This window comes from Ursus arctos, unplaced genomic scaffold (genome assembly GCF_023065955.2).
Source record: "Ursus arctos isolate Adak ecotype North America unplaced genomic scaffold, UrsArc2.0 scaffold_1, whole genome shotgun sequence".
NCBI lineage: Eukaryota > Metazoa > Chordata > Mammalia > Carnivora > Ursidae > Ursus > Ursus arctos.
Window position 1 is genome coordinate 80,678,820 of NW_026622763.1, and position 20,689 is coordinate 80,699,508.

Consider the following 20,689-nt stretch of genomic DNA (forward strand, 5'->3'; position numbering starts at 1 on the left):
TTTTTGAACCAACAGGCTCTGAAGGCATAGGCAGACACAGAGAGAGATTTTTTTGGTTTGTTTCTGGCTTTGGAGTATTAACAAAAGATAAAAGAGGCCAGCTTTTTTTTTTTTTTTTTTTCATATGCTCCATAAATGATTACAGCAACTCAGACCGTACTTACTTTTCCTATTTGGCATCCCTCACACAAGGCTGAGAACAGTGTGGGAATTAAAAATGATTCATTCAGTGTCACTATGTTAGAAGCTATAAAAATACAAAAGAAGAGTTAAGAGAATTACAATAGGGAGGTGGCTCGAACACACATAAAATTGTTAAAAATTAGTCATTTTGTGATTAAGCAAGTAATCCAAAAGTTCAGAGGGTCAGGGAAGACTGGAATTGAAGAAACATATTTTGGAGAAGTTGGGACTTGAGCTGGGTGGACCTTGATCGGTAATTTGTGAAAGAAAGAAAGAAAGAAAGAAAGAGAGAGAGAGAGAGAGAGAGGAAGGAAGGAAGGAAGGAAGGAAGGAAGGAAGGAAGGAAGGAAGAGAAAAAGAAAAAGGCAAGGAAAAGAAAAAAAGAGTATTGCAGGAGGGGATAAAAGACAGGAATGAGAATAGACAAAGTGACATTTACAATGCAATTAGATCAGTTTGGCTGGATTGTGCAGTGTCTGTTTGGGATTAGATAGGGTGGGGCCAGGTTGCACACCCAGGCTGGCTCCTTCTGTGAGGGCAGTGGGGGGGGTGCCGGGGGGGCGGGGCGGGGAAGGACTTGAAGGTTTCCGAGCCAGAAAATGACAAAGGCAGACAGCTCTGACCTGGAGGTGGTATGGATGCAAGCATGTGAATAAAAGGATTGTTACAGTCCTAACATGAATGGAAATGGCTGAATTAATGCATATACACTCGATGAAGTACTTTATAAACAATATAATTAAAAAGTGACAGGCTAGAGCAACATGGAAAATGCTAGAGTGTTTTCCCTATTATGAGAAGATAAGCTTATGGACAAAGACAAATACAAAAGGAGTTGCATTCATTTTGGGATCTACATGTATTTTTTCCCCCTGAACAAATCCAATTTGGCAATGGCAATTATTGTCTTTAGATTAAAAAAGCAAAAAGTACACAAATACATGCCTCATACACATTGTCCGTTTTGGACCCCATTATAAGCTATGAGATAAGCAAAGCAGACACTGTGATCACCCCTTAGATGAGGAAACTGAACTCTGAAACATGACTTCCCGGTTATTCACCTAGTGAGAGAGAACTGCAACTCCGGTCCTCGGCTAGGTCATGGGCTGGCAATAGAATGAAGAAAGTTCTTCATCCCTGCTTTTAGACAATTTAATCCTATTTTATTGGTGTTACCCTTGCTTCGCATCCTCAATTAGGGAGGGTGAGAAGATAAAGTCACACAAGGGTAAATTCAAAATGGAAATTGGGACTGATATACACATTTTCTCATTACGCGCTCTGTATGGATGGTAATAGATGCGTTCAAGAAATGACCCAAGTGAGCATCTGTTGTTCGGAATGCCACTGGCCTGCATAGCTTTCAGTAAAGTAAAAATCAAAGGAAAACGTTCATGGACTTCTTAAATTCATCCCCCCAAAGAGCTGCCCATGTGTAAGAACATGGAGGAACCATGGCTTACTTTTCAGGCTGGACACCAACTTGTGAATCTTCTATCCTCACTCTGTCCCTAGAAAATGGGACTATTCCTTTTTTTTTTTTTTTTTTTTACTATTTTTTCTGATCATAGCCTGTTTTCCTCTGTACTTGCCCTTACTGTGTCACCTACCCGAAAAGCCTCTTTTCTCATCTGCACTTGTTAAAATTGGAGTCATTCTTCAAGATGCACTTCAAATATATCTTCCAAGAAAACTTTGTTTTGGTTTTTGTCTTTCGCAGCCGCTAGGCATATAGTCTTCTATATGTACTTATAAACTACCTCGTTTTAAACTTCTCTGTGCAGCTCCCTTATTCTTCCTCCGAAATGCTTATGTTCATCCAGGAGGAAAGGACCTAACACTTACTAAGCAGTTACTAGGTTGGAAAATGCCAAGAATTTCACTGATTAATACCAGCTAGGATTGATCAAGTTATTTATAGGGCTAAGTACCCCTCTAAGTGCTTTACCTGCAGCACCTCATTTAATTTCCACAACTGTGTAGCGCGTACTATGATCGTTATTCCCATTTTGCAGATGGGGGAAACCGGTCTAGAAATTTGAATTAGTTTAGCCAAGAACACAGACCAAGGATGTGCTGGAACCTTAGTTCAAATCCAGATATCCTGCCTCTGGAGGCTCTGGGACTTGCCCTCTTCAAAGAGCTGCTTTTTATTAAAGAGGCTGGTCTGTCTCCTCGTGTCTATGCCCCAGTCCCTGAGAGCCTGGGATTCTTTACTGCCCTGCCAACTGGGCACTGGGCTCCCTCACTTCCTTCCCTAATTGCTCCAGTGCCTGTCCTCTCCTGCAGCCTCGGTCCTTTTAGTCATTCATCCTGCTCTTAATCAGGAGACCCCTGGAAAGCCCCACTAACCAAATTCCAACTGTCGGGGGAGGAGGCTTGGAGTCCCCAGTCTTGGACCCAATGCTACACTTGGAATCTTCCCTCAAACTGAGAATAAAACATGAACTCCTGTCTCTGCTGGGAAGTGCTTGTACTGGCCGCTACTTTCCACTAGCAGATTTCTGTTACATCCCCACTATCAGCTATTTTAAAAGCCACTAAAACTAGAGTCTTTAGCCCAGGGTCTAGGGATTCTCTGATATTTTATTTAAAAGCATGTTTCTAGGGAGAGGTGCCCGGCAGTCACATGCCACTTGAGTCTTGATCTTGGGGTTGTGAGTTTAAGCTCCATGTTTGGGCAGAGATTTAAAAGAAAAGAAAAGAAAAGAAAAGAAAAGAAAAGAAAAGAAAAGAAAGAAAAGAAAAGAAAAGAAAAGAAAATTTATATGTTTCTAGAGAAAGGACCCATAACCTTCCTTAGATTCTCAAATGTATTCAGAGTTCCTTTAAGACCTTTGTAGACTTTGGGGCGCCTGGGTGGCTCACTTGGTTAAGCAACTGCCTTCGGCTCAGGCCATGATCCCAAGGGCCTGGGATGGAGCCCCTTGTCGAGCTCCCTGCTCAGCGGGGAGCCCGCTTCTCCCTTTCCCTCTGCCTCTCCTCCTGCTTATACTTTCCCTCTCTCTCTTTCTCAAAAAATTGATAAAAATCTAAAAAAAAAAAAAAAAGACATTTGTAGACCTTCCTTAAAGCATTTTTTTGGAAGTTTCACTCCTCATATCAAACACCGAAACATACTGAAAGTCCATATGAAATATATCTTTATATAACTATGAAATATTTCATTTGACTCATTGACATAAAGGTGACATGTGATTAAAGATTTATTAATTTTGACTTCTCAAGTTTCCTTTTTTGTATTCTAGAGCCAATCACATTTTTTTTAAAAGATTTTTATTTATTTATTTGACAGAGATAGAGACAGCCAGCGAGAGAGGGAACACAAGCAGGGGGAGTGGGAGAGGAAGAAGCAGGCTCATAGCAGAGGAGCCCGACGTGGGGCTCGATCCCACAACGCCGGGATCACGCCCTGAGCCGAAGGCAGGCGCTTAACCACTGTGCCACCCAGGCGCCCCCAATTACATTTTTTTTAAGATCTCAAATATTTTCACAGGCCTTTGGTGAGCTCCGGCTTCCTAGGTGGTAACACCACCTGTCCATCATTTCCTTCTGCCCTGGGCTGCCTAATCCCCTTCCTGCTCCTCAGCCTTCCTCCTTCTCCCACAGCCTTGAGAATCTCTCCATCTGCTCAAACTAAGGATGAACCTAAGGAATTCTCTTTGTTTTCGATCCTCCAGCTTCTCTCCTGATCCTGGGAAATCAGGGCCTGTCCCTTGACGGGGACGGGGAACCCAGAGGGAAATGTCCTAAACCCAGAGGGGAATGTCCTAAACCCCTGGTGGAGGGGACAGACACTCACAATGAGCCCTTCTCTCCCTGCCTTCCCTCCACACTGGGTGTGGCAGAAACCATGAAATCTGGGGATGACAGAAGTTTGGGATATGCTGAGCTATGCCACACATTTTGGGGGAATAATTTCCGAAACCAGATCTGATTATTGCTATGGGCTAGCAGTAAAGCACACAGCCAACAGGTGATCCAAGATTGGCATTTCCAAAAGCTGAGAGATGAAATAAAAAAGGATACTGATTCAAGAAATCACACTGCTCCCCTCCCAACTTTCAAAATAAAATCAAGAAATTACAGAAAATGAAATGCTTTCTAAAATTGAAGAGGTTATTGACTTAAACATATGCTTAATTGGTCTTGTACTGATGTCTACATCTACACAGAGGAATAGAAGGTAGAAATATATCAATGTCACACATGCTTTCTTCTTCTGAATTCATTCTGAGATGGGCTGGGTTTTGTGTTTACATACTTGCACATACCCAGAATTTCCCAAGAATGTTAATATTGATAATGATTTCATGGGGGATTAGAGATAGGAGCATATCCCCATTGGCAGGTAGGGTCTATGTCACCTCCCCTTGAACATGAGCTGGCCCATGACTAGTTTGACCAAGAGAGGACAGCGGATGTGATACCGTGTCAGAGGCTTTAAAAGGACTAGAAATGTCTCCTTTGGTCTCTTAGAGCCCTAAATTGCCACGTAAGAGGTCTGGCTACCCTGAGCTACCATACTGGACGAGCTGTGTGAAGAAAAAGAAGAGAAGGGACAGTAGGGCAGAGGAGACAAGCTGTTCCAAAACTTGGCCATTTGGGTCATCCCAGTCCCGATGATGTTCTGGACCTTGTGACGCAGAGAGATGAACCCCCTTTCTGTGCCTTGAGTTTCTGACTCAGAATTGTGAGATATTATAGTAATAAACTGTCATTTTAAGCAACTAGATTCTGGGACACTTCACTAAGCATGAATAGTTCACAATGTTTTCAATTACTATAACCAACTACTATCTTAATATATAAATGTATGTACATAGATTTCATGAAATAAAGAAATTAGGTACATGTTGCATTTTAAAAATATGTCTAATAGGGTTACCGGCACAAAATTAAAGTGAGCTGAAGCACATACGTCAGCGTTTTTGAAATGAATTAATCATCTACTTAATATTCAGATTTAGAACTTCAAAGTCATTAAGATTAAAAACATCATAGCTGATATTGCATCAACAGTGGTGACTAATCCACTATGGTATAATTAACAAGAATGACAGATAATTTAATTTGCAGGGGGAAAAAATGAAGATCTTTCTTAAATTCTATACCCACACAAAAATGTCATGCCACTAAACTGATTAACAGAAAGAGATGGTTATTACCATACCTTGGAAACCAAATAATCTGAAAGCGTTGGTCAGGGACCCCCCCCCCCCCCCCACCGCAACAAAAGCCTTCTACTGATAACTCACGGAGCTGTTTCCAGGAGACACGGGTTCTTGGTCTCAGAGTTCCTGAGCTGCTCGCTCGCTGTGCCGGAACGGCTGGCCTCCCACAGTGTGTGCTTTAGGATCTCAGCAACTGAGGCCCGGAAGCGAGTTTGGAACTTCTTACTAATCAGAACGTAGAGGATGGGGTTCAAGCAACTATTGAGGAATGCCAAGCCAGTGGAGAGGGGGATGCCAGCCTGAAGCACGTGGTGGAAGTAGCTGCTGTGGTGGATTGTGAGCTCCCAAATGCTAAACAGGTGATAAGGAGTCCAGCAAATCAAAAAGGCCATGACCACAGCCAGGATGGTCCAGAAATGCTTACTGGAGACCAGGATGCTTCGCTTCTTCACCTTAAAGATGAGACACAAGTAGCAAACACTCATTGCTAGCAAGGGGAAGAGGTACCCAACAATAAATTTCACCCAGGTCAGAACATGGTGCCTCATCAAAGTAAGGTCAGGATCATGCTCATGGAAATTGTTATAGCAAAGAGTGTGGTTATTGAACTCCAGAGTGTCCCGGAAGTAGAGGGCAGGACCACCCATTAGAGAAGCCAAAAACCAAACGGATATAATAACAATCAGGGAGTTCCTGAGGGTTCGGCGCCGATGAGATAGGACGGGATAGATCAAGTGGATATAACGGTCCAGGCTGATCGCCGTCAGGAAAAACACACTAGCAAACATGTTCAACTGGGCAATGAAGGAATTGGCCTTGCACAACCAGACGCCAAAGGGCCAGTGGAAATTCATGGCCACATAGGAGATGTACAGAGGCAGGAAGAGAAGAAAAATGAAATCTGCAATAGCCAGGTTGAGGAACCAGAGAGTGGTGACTGTCTTCTTCCACTTGAACCCCATGAACCAAATGACAATGGCATTTCCTGGAATGCCGAGAATAAATGCTAAACAGTATAACACCAGGGAGACCCAGTGAACAACTCCCAGGTGGGCTTTCTCCTCCAAATCAGACTCTGAAGAGTAATAATATTCCAGGTTATAGGAGTAGTTCTCGAATTCTTCAAATAATGTTTCCTCTAGATCTTCCATGACCTTGTCAAGTGGAGAATGAGGATATCTATAGAAGCAAATCTAAAAAGAAAGAAGACAATTTTTAAAAGAGGAAATGTCTGGTGAACAGGGAACATTAAGATAAAAATATTTCATCTGATGAACTGGATGGAAATAGTATAATTTTTGGTAAGGTCTGTGATTATATTCTAGACATCCAAATCTTGGGGTACCTCAGTTTTGCTCTGCTTACTCTCAAAACTGCAAGAGCTCATTTTTGCAAAGTGTTCAGTAAGTGCTAAATTAAAATGATTGACCCTACAGGTGCAATTCCTATATCTGCAAGGCTTATAGGCCTGACTGGAGAGAATCTAACATTCGATAGGCATTTATTAGGTTCTGACTCTGCATTATTATTTTATGGAAGATACAGTAGAAAACAATTGAATACTTACGCGGTGATGACTTCAAAGCCCTTAGTGATACCCTGACTCCCTAAGCTCTAGACAGAGAGTTTCCACTGCTTCCCCAAGCCACGCATCCAGATGTCACAGGCAAGTACTAGAAATTCGGACACACTATTTTGCACCCATGGATGTTTTGATTCTATGTTTATGGATGCAAACATGTTCATAAGAATTATATCAGTGTGGAAGACTTTTCAGCTAAAAGGTATCTTTTGGAGTAAAACTGACTATGACCATTTAATTTCTATATCAATTTCCTATAAAGTGCCACTAAATTTTATTTAAATGTTTATTTTATTGAAATTCCTTTGTTTTGAATTAATTTGGATTAATTATCTTCTACATTTACAACAAAAATGTGATTTATCAATCAGTTTTATTTTGTTTATTTTTGCCCATACCAAAATTTATCTATTATAATTTCACCCAACGTTCAGTTTTCTTTTGTGATCTTTTTTTTCCCCTTACTATCAAGACCAGTTTTTCTGGGTTGAGAAGAGGTAAAAGCCATTTTTATAATCAAAACAAAGTTTACTGGGTACAATTTTAACTACATCAATTTTATTTTGTGTTATTTCTGTTTGCTAGTATTCAAAATCAAGAAGAAAGAAGATTAATAGTTGTATTTATTTCACGGAGCTACAATAATTAATGGGGCAAACATATAAGATATGGGATTATAGGGGTACCTGGGTGACTCAGTCAATTAAGCATCTGCTTTCAGCTCAGGTCATGATCTCAGGGTCCTGGGATTGAGCACTGCGTGGGGCTCCCTGCTCAGCTGGAAGTCTGCTTCTTCCTCTCCCTCTGCCCCTCCCCCTGCTTATGCTCTCTGTCTCTCTCTCTCTCTCAAATAAATAAATAAAATCTTTAAAAGAAAAAAAATATGGGATTTTAGTAGGGTTAGAATGAAGAGGGCAAAACATGTACTGTTGCTCAGAGACATCTCACATTCAATTCCACTAATGCTGACTTCATCATCCTACCTCAAATTATTTGAGGAACCTGGCAGGGCATAATTAAAAAATAAAAGCCATTCATTAGCACCCTCCCAATCCAAGGCCCAGCCACCTTCTCTTTGTTTTACAATATTCAGCTTAAATGCCACCTCTTCCTGGAAACATTTCCTGACATTACCTTTCCCCAGATAATTACAATAATAATCACTATTATTATTTTTTTTAAAAAGTCAATGTTATTGGAAATTGTCTAAATGCCAGGCATGTATGGTCTAATTTGATCCTCACGAGAATCTTATAAAGTAGGTAAGAGGTACTCTTATTCCCATTTACAAGAAAGGATATTGAAGTTTGAGGAAGTTCAGGGACTTCAGGGTCACACGACCTATAACTGGACAGTCAGAATCTAGACTAAGATCATTGGACCCAGAGCCTGAGCTCTTAGTTACTATGCTTTTGTATGACACTGTACTCTTACTGTGCTTAAGGCACTAAATTGTCATTGGTTTATCTTTCATTTCTGCCCTACCAAACTCTTAACTGCTTGGGAACAATCCCTGTCATCTCTGAACCCCCTGGTGCCTTAGTACACATCTTAACATATCACAGGTGCTTCACATGGGCTGAATAAATGATTGGCTCAGCTACAAATCCTATTCAGAACCAAATGTAACGGGGGCGCCTGGGTGGCACAGCGGTTAAGTGTCTGCCTTTGGCTCAGGGCGTGATCCCAGTGTTATGGGATCGAGCCCCACATCAGGCTCCTCTGCTATGAGCCTGCTTCTTCCTCTCCCACTCCCCCTACGCGTGTTCCCTCTCTCGCTGGCTGTCTCTATCTCTGTCGAATAAATAAATAAATAAAATCTTTAAAAAAAAAAAAAAAAAAGAACCAAATGTAACGGGAGAGTTTGTGAGTTCACCCCTAAGTCACTGTCGTTGCCAGAATCTCTGACCTTGACCCACAATTTCATCCCCAGGATCTTGGCCTTTTTCTTGACACCAAGTTTTTTCCTTTATATATCCTACTTCACTGAGCAAGAATTGGCTCCCTTCTTGCTGCCCTTTTCTGGCAGGTCTGGGATCTTACTCTGCCCGCTGCTTCTTGTGGCTGACCGTCCTCAGTGTCAGATCTTTTCTAGCCTTGTGTCTAACTCCCTGTCTCTGTTTTCTGCCTGCTGTACACTGGGCCGGGACACCCTTCCCTCCTCGTGCCTATGACCTTTTAGGCTATTAGGAATTCTGAAGCCCAATGGCCCAGGTGGCAGTTTAAGTCACCTTACAAAATCCTAAGCACTAAGTAGAAGGACCCTGATTCTCCAAACATAGAAAGCCAATGGAAGACCCCTACTAGCACTAGAACCATTATCCTCACCAAAGCCAGAAACCTCCCCCCTCCAATGCCATTACTGAAATGGTCACAGGGCCAGTTGCAGGACACCAATCACCTCTCTTCCCAGTTCTCTTGGTGGGGGGAAGGTACCTGGAGGATGAGTGATCCAGCTCCTCTGTTTCAGAACCCCTTCAGACAGAAAACCCTGTATCAGAGAGGTCCCCAATCTTCCAGAAAGCAGATGAGTTGATTAGACACAAGGTCCAGTAAGTTCAAGCTTGGAGAAAGATCTTCAAGAGTTGCTGAATGCTGCCCAGCTGAAACCTTCACAGGAAATATAATCTAGGAATTCCCCTGTGACTTAGAGCAGATGTTTTTGTGTGGTGGCGATGGTGAGGGGTATGGGTAGGACGGAGAAAAGAGAGAAGTAAGGCAGAATTCAGCAAGTGTCCCCCTGAGCCCTTAGACAAGCACGGCCAGCCCTTAAGAACATGTTCTCGTTTAATTATTACAGCTCGTTTATATGTTGCTTTACAGTTTATGGGCACCTCTGGATCTAATTAAGCTTCCAAATCTCACACCTACCCACGCATCTAGAGACTAACTATATTAGTTTCATAGGGCTGACATTACAAAGTGCTCTAAACTTATAATTTCTTAATAACAGAATTTATTGTCTCCCAGTCTGGAGGCTAGAAGTCTGAAGTCAGGTGTAGGCGGGTGGTTTCCTTCTGAGGGAGAATCTGTCCCGTGCCTCTTCCCAGCTGCTGGTGATTTGCTGGCAAACTTTGGCCTTTCTTGGCTTGTACACGTGTCACCCCAATATCTGCCATCTTCGCTGCATGGTGGTTTCCCCGGGTGTCTGTCTCTGTGTCCCAATTTCCTGCTTTTATAAGGATGCGAATCATACTGGATTACGATCCAGCCTAATGACCTAGTCTTAACTTGATGACCTCTGTAAAAACCCTAATTCCAAATAAGATCACATTGTGAGATACTGGGGGTTAAGACCTCGGCGTACCTTTTTGGAGGGGCCCGGTTCCACCTGCAGCATTCACCCAGAGCTGGTGACCACCATTTCTGAATCGTAATCACTCGTTCATTTAGCACCTATTCAATAAGTGCCCACATTTCTCAGGCACTATTCCAGTTAATTGTGCTTCTTCACTAAATGAGACAATTATTTCTTCCCTTTTAGATTTTAGATTCTAGCAGGAGATCGGAAAAAAATAAACATAATAGAAAAGCAAATTACACAGTGTGTTAAAGTGTGTTAAAAGCTGGTAAGTGCTGCAGAAAAATGGGGGTGGGGGAGGGAAGAATGGAATAAAGGGGAAAGGAGAAGTGGTTTTAATTTTCAGTAAGGTGGTCAGAGAAGGACTCATGGGGAAGCCAGTGACCACAAAGTCGGAGGGAGGTAAGGGAGTTAGTCATGTGGATATTGCAGGCAAGAGTGTTCTCGGCAGAGGGAGCAGCCAATGCCTTACGGCAGAAGTGCGTCTAACGTGTTCCAGAAATAGGGAAGACACCAGCATGTCTAGAAGAGGGTGCGCAAAGTGAACAAGGGGAAGAGTAGCAGAAAAGAGGCAATGAGGATGTGTGGGAGGTCAGATTATGTTGACATTTGAAGGCCACTGAAGGACTCTGGTTTTTATTCTAAGGGAAGCGGGATGCTACTGAAGGATTCTGCACAGAGGAGAAGTGTAATCTGTTTCTATTACAGTGTAGTCCCTCCTTCTGCTATGTTGAGCATAGACCATTGTGAGTGGTGGTGGTGGTGGCGGTGGCAGCCAGCAAGTGGAGAAGTAGCAAGACCAGTTCGAAGATTATGGGAATAATTCCGGCCAAAGATGAGGGTGGCTTGGATCAGGGTGGTAGCAGAAGTGATGAGAAAGGGCTGAATTTGGGGCTCCTGGATGGCTCTGTCGGCTGAGCATCTGACTCTTGATTTCCACTCAGGTCGTGATCTCAGAGTCGTGGGATTGAGCCCTTGGTCGGGCTCTGCGCTCAGTGGGGAGTCTGCTAGAGAGACTTTCCCTCAGGCCCTCCCCTCCCCCATGCCCATGTTCTCTCTCCCTCTCTCTCAAATAAATAAATAAGTCTTAAAAAAAAAAAAAAGGACGGACTGAATTCTAATTTATATGTTGAAGACAGAATCAACAGGTTTCTTAGTAGATCAGATGTGAAAGAGAAGAGTAAAAAATGACCCCCATTCTGTACTAAGGCCCTCCACTACCCCATGTTTCCTCTTGTCATTGGCTAGAATATGGATGCAGTGATGAGCTATCTTGTACCATGTGAATGAGGAAAACATGTGTTTTCATAAGATAGAAGAAGCATGGGCCCTCCTATGACCTCGTGGAGCAGAGCTGCCCTACCTCTCTGGACTTGCCCCTTCTGGATTGCTAAGTGAGAACATCCTTGCCCTGCTATTCTTTTGGGCTTCTGTTAAAGCAGCAGGACCTGTATCCTAACTCAGCCCTCTGGGCCTTGCCTTTAAGCACTGTGGCGGAGACCTGGCCGTGTCCACGTCCTGTGAAAAGACGCCGTAAGAAACCCTTGAGGAAGCAGCTAGTCCTACCAATGGCCACGGCTTCTGGAAGCTTACTAGGAGAGAGAGAGTGGGGAGCTTCCCTTGGGGACAACAGAAAGAGGAAGAAACTGACTTTGTAAGGGGGATCTCTTTACCCCAGCCAGAGTCATTTAAGGAACACCCTTTTCAACCATGGAGACCCGAATACGAGGGAGTTTCTGCAATTGACCATGGTAAGCTGATAAGACTCCTCCTTTATAAGGAAATGAGGGGCAGATCTTGAGTTGTGATGCTATTAGACCTATTCTCTTGGAGTATTTCAAATTTCAATGTCCCGGGGAGCAGGTGAACCATAATAGGTACGGTAGTTCAGGCTGGGGAGATAATGGGCTTGGAGGGAACCAAGGAACCACAGACTCACCCACAGCAGACAGCAGTCACTCCGTCCCAGCCAATTGTTTCCATGTGGGAAATAAGGACTTAGTGTTGCCAGAGTTTTTGGAGAACGGCTGGATATCTACATTACTAATGTGAAAAGCTTCCAGCTTCTAAACTACTATTTCAGAACGAAACAGCTGCAGACCACATTCAGCCCATCTACGAATCTGGGACCCCTGGGGCGGGCCAACTCTTAAAAACTGTGAGCTTTCCACAGTGGAGGAGGCGGCTGTACATTAAAATGGAAATAGAAACTCTGGATTGGCCTCTGCAAATGACTTGCCCCTTGGTCCCAGGGAGGCAATGGTCATTTCAGGCTACTTCAAAGCCTCTCCAGAAACCCTCACTTTAACTTTCTACCAGTTAATACAGCAGACTAGGTATGAGTTGGGACAAAGGAGCGGGAGAGGGACAAGCAGACTGTGTGCCGATCATGGAGCCCGACATGGGGCTCAATCTCACGACCCATGAGATCATATGACCTGAGCTAAAATCGCGAGGATGGATGGATGCTCAACTGATTGAGCCACCCAGGCGTCCCTAGGGATGACTTTTTTTCTGTAGAGATGACTTTTTAAACTTTTAAAAACTGATATTCTGCTGTGTCATCAATCGTGTTGTGTTAAACGGATCTGTTTAGCTGCGGTGGGCTAAGAGAGAAAGGGCAAAAAGAGATACAGAAAGAAAACATGAGGAAATGGGTCCTCAGTTTAATCATGTGGATATAGTACATACACAGGCTTATCTACACAGACACATATGGCTTTGCGAAGCGATGGAAGGATGGGAATCAGCCGCAGCGGTTGAAAACCAGAGAAACATCTGGGCCAGAGAAATGAGCCTTGCTGGGCAGTCACCCGAAATGAAGATGAACAGCAGCGGATTAAGTGTTTCAACCCAGGCCTAAAGGAAACACTGTCATTTATTAAACAAGCAGAGTCAATCGGTGTTGGCCGGCAGTGACTTTCCATCGGGACCTCATACAGCTTTCTCGACGTGGAAATGCTTCGGAGAGCACAATAACAATGCCAGGATGAGACTTTCAGACTTGACTGAAAAGAGGAAAGAGCTACTGTATTTGTCTTAGACCATATGTGCTGCCGAAAGGCAAATAAATGCTTCTGACTGAGAGAAAGCCTAACAAAGGTATACGTGACCACACCAGCTTTTGACGGGCCACTTAAGTTAAGTGCTAGGCTTCGCGGTGTGTGCGAACCCAGGCGGGCTCCCCCGAGTCGGTTAGAAACGTGTGAAAACCGCTCCGCATGGAGCAAAGGTCACAGGACTATCCCTGAAGGGTATGGGTTGGTTTCCAAAGAATGTGAAGAGGTTTGTTTACCGCGGGGGATTTAGATTCTCGGAGGACCCAAGTTATCACATTCCTGGGTTACATTTACCCAGCTACTCAAGCGGCAAATGTCCAGACCTGGAGCACAGAACTGCTTTTAAAAATAAATAAATTGGTTTCTGATCTATTCAGATTTAATAGATAGTAAAGCCTAAACGCTTCTCTGAATAAACAGATTTCACTTGCAAGAGTCCTGGCAGAAAGCATGGTGATAAATAGTCTGCAAAAGCCAGATGATTTTGGGGAAGGACATCTGGTAGAAACGTGTATCATTAAACTTTGAAATGTGGCTTTCAACTTTTAAACTTTTAAACGCGGCTCAGCTACAGGGGGAAACATTGTGTTTCTCTACCTGACAAAACACAAAGATTCCTTCTGGCAGGACATTCAGTGAATGCAAAGGGGTTTAATTTAGTTCCATAGTGATGCGTTAGATGGATTTTTATGGACAATTGCAAAAGCCTTAAGAAAATGTAGTCTCTAATCTATTTGGAACAGAGAGAAGGATTTGATGTTGCTGACCTTTGTGAGGATTGCCTGCGTAGAGGTCCCCCAGAAACCCTGGTAAAAAAGAACTCAAGAGCTGGATGTGCCCCCTGCGAAAACCTTGAGTGAACATGTATTTCGCTGCTGAATGAATGACAGGAATGAGTAGAAAGACTCGACGGATATGACAGAGAAACTCTGGTGAAAAACCACAGATCCATCACCCCGCAAACTTTATTTTTCAAGGGCTGTTGTCTTAGGGAAGAGAGATTTTTTTTTTTTTTTTTTGAAAAGAATGTGTGTGTGTGGGGGGGATTATCTGGAGGCATTGCTCCATAATTTCCACCAGCTATCAAATATCAGCCCTATACCACACCCTAGATGGTACTCAAGATGTTTGACACCAGCAGAATATTTTGCTGCCCTTCGGATGAGCAATCTCTACTTGGAAGATGTTGCAGTACACAGAACTATTTTATAAAGTTACTCCATTGATTCGGTCAAGGGAAGCAAAGGAGGTTTAAAATTGGAACTAAAGGTTGGGTTGTCTCAGCGACCAGCAGGTGGCTCCGGCGGGGTGGGAGGTGATAGAACAGTGATTGTCACATCGCCTCCCCCGCCCCCCCCAAGGCCTGGCAACACAGATCCATTAATAGAGAAGCATCTTGCCTATCTGTAGTTCCTATGTCATTTAGGACTTAATGTCAGACTTTAAGATAAATAACAACAGTCCTTGGCATACTAGGAAGATGGAAGTATTTTGGTTTGGCTCAAAAAAGACAACAAAAATAGGGGAGGATTCTGGTAATGAAGCCCTTGAATGTCATGTTTAAGTATTTGGATTTTATTTCACTGCCAGTTGGGAGCAAATAAAGATGTTTGTAGCAGGGAGTGACAGCACTGAAACTTTGTTTTCCTAAAGGTCATCTGGCAGCGGTTTGGGAGAATGTTGCCACGACTGACTTCAAAGATGGAAGGGCCTTAGGCATGAGAGTGAGAATAAAGATGAGGGAGACGTCTTTGATGGACATTCATTTAAGAAATTAATAGACGCTTTCAGGAAGCTTAGCTCAACTGAGTATAATCTTCACAGTAACTTTTATATTGAGTTGGCATTAAAATCAACCTCAGATAGAAAAGCTAACTAATTGTAGGCATACAAATGTCTTATTCACTTTCGAAGGCAATGGGGTTGGGAGAAAGTACTTCCTTTATGTGAAAAGAACAATTGAATCAAGTGGAAATGAAACGATACCTATTTTCACTCTGTTGGGGTCAAGGTCTTTTCATAAAAAGGCTGACTGCGAGTCTAAACCCCAGGGTTCCCCTGAACAGTTGAAGAGGACATAGCACATATTTGCAAAGTCAGCACCTACTTACGTTTCAGTTGTTTCAGTGCTCCCCCCAGAAATTAGCGTCCGGATTTGTACAATCTCTATGGCTCTGTGGATTGCTGGGAGAGAACAGTGAATAATTAACCTTGGGTCAGGGAGAAAGCTTCAGGCTTAATTTGTTTGCGAGACTTCAAGCTAATGAACACCCAGGTGTAATTGAAATACCCAGCATTAAAGTGGCCTGTGGGCTCTGGAATCAGAATGCCTGAGAGCAGTTCCCAGTCCCATCTCCTCCTGGCTGTGGAATGTCAGACTAATCACCTTCTACCTCAAAACCTCAGCTTCCTCGCTTGTAAAATAGCTAGAGTAATAGCACTAACTCATAGGGTTGCTGCAATCATCACGTAAGGAAATCCTCAAAAAGCGGTTTGCTCAGGACCTGGCACATAAAGCACGCTCGATAATTGTAGCTACTGATGATGACCAGTTCAGGACTGGATGCGGCACACGTGGGGGCGGGGCATAGAACAGAGAGGACTTGTTTGTGTTACTTCATGAAAAGTATGAGAAGAGGGATGCCTGGGTGGCTCAGTCGGATAAGTGGCTGCCTTTGGCTTGGGTCATGATCTCAGGGTCCTGGGATCGAGCCCCACATGGGACTCCCTGCTTAACAGAGAGCCTGCTTCTCCCTCTCCTCCCTGCTTGTGCTCTCTCTCTCACTAACTCTCTCTCAAATAAATAAATAAATAAAATCTTTAAAGAAAAAAAGTATGAGAAGATTTTAAGCACAGACTTAAAAAACTTATTTTGGCAGAGGTCGCCTGGGTGGCTCAGTCAGCTAAGTGTCTGCCTTCGCCTCAGGTCATGGTCTCAGGTCCCGGGATTGAGCCCCACATCTGAGCGCCACAACCAGCTCCCTGCTCAGCGGGAAGCCGGCTTCTCCCCCTCTCTCTACCCCTCCCCCCTGCTTGTGCACTTTCTCTCTTTCAAATAAATTTTTTAAAAAATCCTTTTTAAAAAACTTGTTTTGTTTGTGAGCTTCATATTTTTAAAAATATTAACTCTGTATGGAGTTCACACAATGTTAGATGCCTGCCTTCTGAAAGTGAATTGGGGGCCCCCTGTATCTAGCCGTCAGATGTCATTGTTATCCCCATATCTGGCCAAGAGTGGTGAAAAAATAGAATACCATAGAACATTATATTCCTCTTACTTCTCTCTTTTACATAAGCTACTTATTTACTTTTGAATAAGGATATGGTCTAGGTCTTTTTACTTTTTTCTTTCCTTTTAAATGTAAGCTGTATGCCCAACATGGGGCTTGGACTCATGACCCTGAGATCAAGAGTTGCCATCCAGACTCACATGTTCTACCAACTGAGCCAGCCAGGCACCCCAACATAGTCCAGGTCTTTATCTCACTTCTTTCCAAATTTTACCCAGAGTCTGGGAGAATCACCACCATCAATAATGTAATGTTTCAAAGCCTTGGTCATAGCAAAGAGAAATCTCCAAATCAGTATTTCCTTGAAACAGGATTTTCCAAGTAATTTTTTAGCAGAAAGAATGCGGGTACTGAATTTGAAAACCTCAGTGGCATAGGACTTGGGTAACTTTATTTTTGTAGGGCATGTGACTATGCAGCTGCTGGAGATCCAAATTTTCCCAATTTACGTTTTGGATATTTTCATTCATGTAAGTGGTCAACGCTAAAGCTTTAATCCTTTTTAATGTTTTCTCACAGTGTTATGTCTCCTGGAGAATTGATTTTGGAAGCAGGAGTCACAACAGAGCACCTCACCAATTACATGACTTCTCATAGGTAGATACCACCCATGGTTTAAATTCTGAAGTCAGGGGCGCACAGTGAAAGTCTGCGCAGCCTACCATAACATACCTGTTTTCTATTTCATCATTACTTGACACTGAAGACGTTTTGCTTCTCAATCACATATAGTCAACGACATTTACAGAAGCCTAAGGGGAATACCAGGTTTAGGGTGGAAACTGAAAGGGCAGCCATTAGAGTCTTATTTTAATTTATGCTAAGATATTTCCTTTGTTGAGAGAGAAGGCTGGGGCTCCTGGGTGGCTTAATAGGTTAAGTGTCAGACTCTTGATTTCGGCTCAGCTCATCATCTCGTGGGTCCTGAGATGGAGCCTTGCATCAGGCTCTGCTCTCAGTGGGGCGTCTGCTTGAGATTCTCTCCCTTTGCCCCTGCCCCCACTCGCATGCTCTCATGCTCTCTTGCTCTCTCTCCCTAAAATAAATAAATAAACCTTAAAAAAAAATTTAAAAGGAGAGAGAAGGCTATTCTCGTAAAGGAGAAGGAAGGAAAGTCAAGGGACTTGCAGAATAGACTGAATTTGTAGCCACTTCACAAAACAATACTGTGTATCATTCAGAGAGGTAGTAAGTGAACTTGGTCAAGGAGGTGGAAGGGAAACTTGTTCGGTTGCAACAGTGATGTTCTTCCAACACAGCAGCAAGAATGTGAGGGGTGGAGGGAAGGGCAACAATTCTAGAACTTCCTCCCATTCATGTAAGATTATGCCTGACAATATTTTTGCCTTTTTGCCCCCTCGGGGAGGACATGGGAGGGGGTGTGGGATAAAACGTAGTCACAGAAGATAAAATGAAGCCTAAGTCAAAAGTCTTGCCAGTCGATCATTATCAAACAGTTGGGTGCCGGAACCATTATTTTGATGGTTTAGAGCCATTCGTCATGAACATTTAAAATTATTTCATGGTAATGAAAACACAGCTGGCAGCCTCACCTCCACCTCGTCATGGTCAATCTGTATTAGTACTTCATTGAGGTCGGCAAAACAGATTTTGAGAAGACCACTGGAAAGTGAAAGCAGTGTAAAAGGAAGGACTCGGGAGACTGAGGCTACTCGAAGTTCTGTCTTTGTTGGCATGTTTGAAGCAAACCAGCGAGAAAGGAAAACTGAAGGAGTCTGATAGCTGTCTTCAGATACTCGAAGATGAGGAAAAAATGAGACATTTATTCTCTGTGTTTCTCATGTTGGAGCTAGGGCAAAAAAAAATGTTGCCATAACAGCCAGGAAAATTTTGGCTTAGTAGAAACAAGAATTTATAGCTGTTCAAAACGGAGAATGTTAAAAACCTACCAGCCAACAAATCGAGCAAACAGACGCACAGCATTGGATGGGCACTGAGGGGGGTTCGGGCACAGCCTGGCTGCCGGATGGGGAGGCTCCAGAAGGCATGGATACACGCACGAGGGGGGTCTTTAACTTCATCTTTTAAGAGGAAGGATCTATGACAACTGTTTTTGAGATGATTTTTGAGCCCTTATTTTCTATCTACTGATTAGGAGACTGAAGACGAGGAAAATCGCAGAACTTGGAAAAAACCTTTGGCCGGCAAGCGGGCATGGTTCGAATTCTTATCCAAATTTGTGAATGCACATGGCCTTAACCTTTAGACACCCAAGGCACAAGAAGCCTTTCTCAAGCAGTAGAGCTTCTGAGAACGAGACTGACTTTAGCAAATAATCCTACTTTCTTTACTAGAGCTATACCTGTGGCTAAATGATTACAAAACAAAAGGAAAGGAAAGGAAAAAATGAAGCACTCCTCCCTACAAACGAGGGTTACTGGATAGGAGGAAGCTGAGAACGACACGAGAGAGTTGCTTGGGTTCTTTCTTCGACTTCCTCACCACTCACCACCTGCCACCCGCAGCCCTAGGCGCAGGGGAGCGGACTGGGAGCACAGGTTGTAACGCTGAGCTCCTGTCACAGGTGCATAGTAAGCCGATGTCATAGGCCCCCATCTACCCAGAACCTATTCTGTTCCTGGGGCTGGTTCTGACTCTGCTGTTAAAGTCCCTGCAAAATGTGGAAAAGTGAAGAACCAAACTGTCTGACCAGGGATCTAAACCAACTCCCATGTAGCTCTGCGGCCGCTGGATGTCTGAGGACACTCGGGCAAGTGCATATTGTTCACGGCCCTGAAGCAGGTCAAGTCTCTCTTGGTGAACTGGACCACGTATGAACCTGGAGGACCGAATTTGCCAAAGGCTTCTCCTGTCCTCCTGGATTCGCTGGGATTTCTTCTTGGCTTCCTAAGGGCAAGGGTACTTTCAAATGGTATGTGCCCAGGTCCCAGCTTACCACTTCGGTCATAGGACATTGATGAGAGAGAAGAAAATCAAAAAAGGGGAAGAAAACTTTTTTTAAAAGATTTATTTACTTATTTGAGAGAGACAGAGAGACAGAGAGAGCACAAGCAGGAGGAGAGGCAGAGGGAGAGGGAGAAGCAGACTCCCCGCTGAGTGGGGAGCCCGACACAGGGCTCGATCCCAGGACCTGGAGATCATGACCTGAGCCACCAAGGCACCCAGGGAAGAAAAATTTTAACCCAGTTTCTACTTCTGATCAAAGCCCTCCAACCAGACTTCACTGCAAGGCTCCACTTTGTCCAGAGCCTTTGAAGGGAAACAGGTTCATTATAGACACAGTGTTCCCTAGAGATTAGCATGACCCACTGTCACATTTTGAGTTTTCCCCCATGCTCTTGTTTCTTTCTTTTTTCTCTTTTAAAAGATTTTCTTTGTGGTGCCTGAGTGGCTCAGTTGGTTAAGCGTCTGCCTTCGGCTCAGGTCATGATCCCAGGGTTCCGGAATTGAGTGCTGCCTCGGGCTCCCTACTCAGCAAGGAGCCTGCTTCTCCCTCTGCCTGCCACTCCCCCTGCTTGTGCTCTCTCTCCCTCTTTCTGACAAATAAATAAATACAGTCTTTTTAAAAAGTAATAAAATAAAACAAATGTGAGCCATTTCATCTCAACACAATACTGTGGAGAGTTCGGGACCTATCCCTGAACACCTGGGCATCCCGTTCTAAAGATTCAAGGATTCCATGACAACTTACAATAATAATTTACTATTATCCCAGCCATGGGAATATTTCCTTGTTGTTTGACTCCTTAGCTCACCCAAGAGCTCAGATTGCATGACGTAGGGCCGGGACCAGGGTAAGGCAGGTGAGGCGGGGTCATACAAGAGCAGGGCCAGATCCTGACTTCGCTTAACATTTTGATATTTTTTTGTTTAGAAGATGTTTTGCATCCATTTTGATTAATGAGATTTTCGGTACTTGTGACAATTTTGTGTCAGTTGTCTTATCCTAGTGTTGGCCGTGCCATAACTCTTGCCCCATTTAAGTCCACAGGATCCTAGTAGCCTGGTGTGTTAAAAAAAAAAAAAAAAAAAAACAAAAAACTTTGGAGCTAAGGAGAGATGGTTCTAGTCTTAGTTCTGCATGTCACTAGCAGCATGTCTCTGGATGAGTCACC

The 20,689-nt window shown here is 43.5% G+C and overlaps 1 protein-coding gene across 8 annotated transcripts in view; it reads right to left on the minus strand.

The window, feature by feature from the left end:
- Nucleotides 1-3,374: 3,374 nt before the first annotated feature.
- CMKLR2 (chemerin chemokine-like receptor 2) overlaps nt 3,375-20,689 on the minus strand; it is a 44,636-nt gene continuing 27,321 nt past the window's right edge. For 6 of the 8 annotated variants that reach the window (XM_044381224.3, XM_026492113.4, XM_026492112.4 and 3 more), the window contains 2 exons: nt 15,414-15,486; nt 3,446-6,553 (listed from right to left, as the gene is read on the minus strand). In XM_044381224.3, coding sequence (XP_044237159.1) covers nt 5,441-6,511 — 1,071 coding nt within the window. In that variant the 5' untranslated portion in view covers nt 6,512-6,553; nt 15,414-15,486 and the 3' untranslated portion in view covers nt 3,446-5,440. Of the gene's footprint in view, nt 6,554-15,413; nt 15,487-20,689 lie in introns of all 8 variants that reach the window. The other 2 variants (XM_044381225.3, XM_044381223.3) reach the window with 1 other exon arrangement.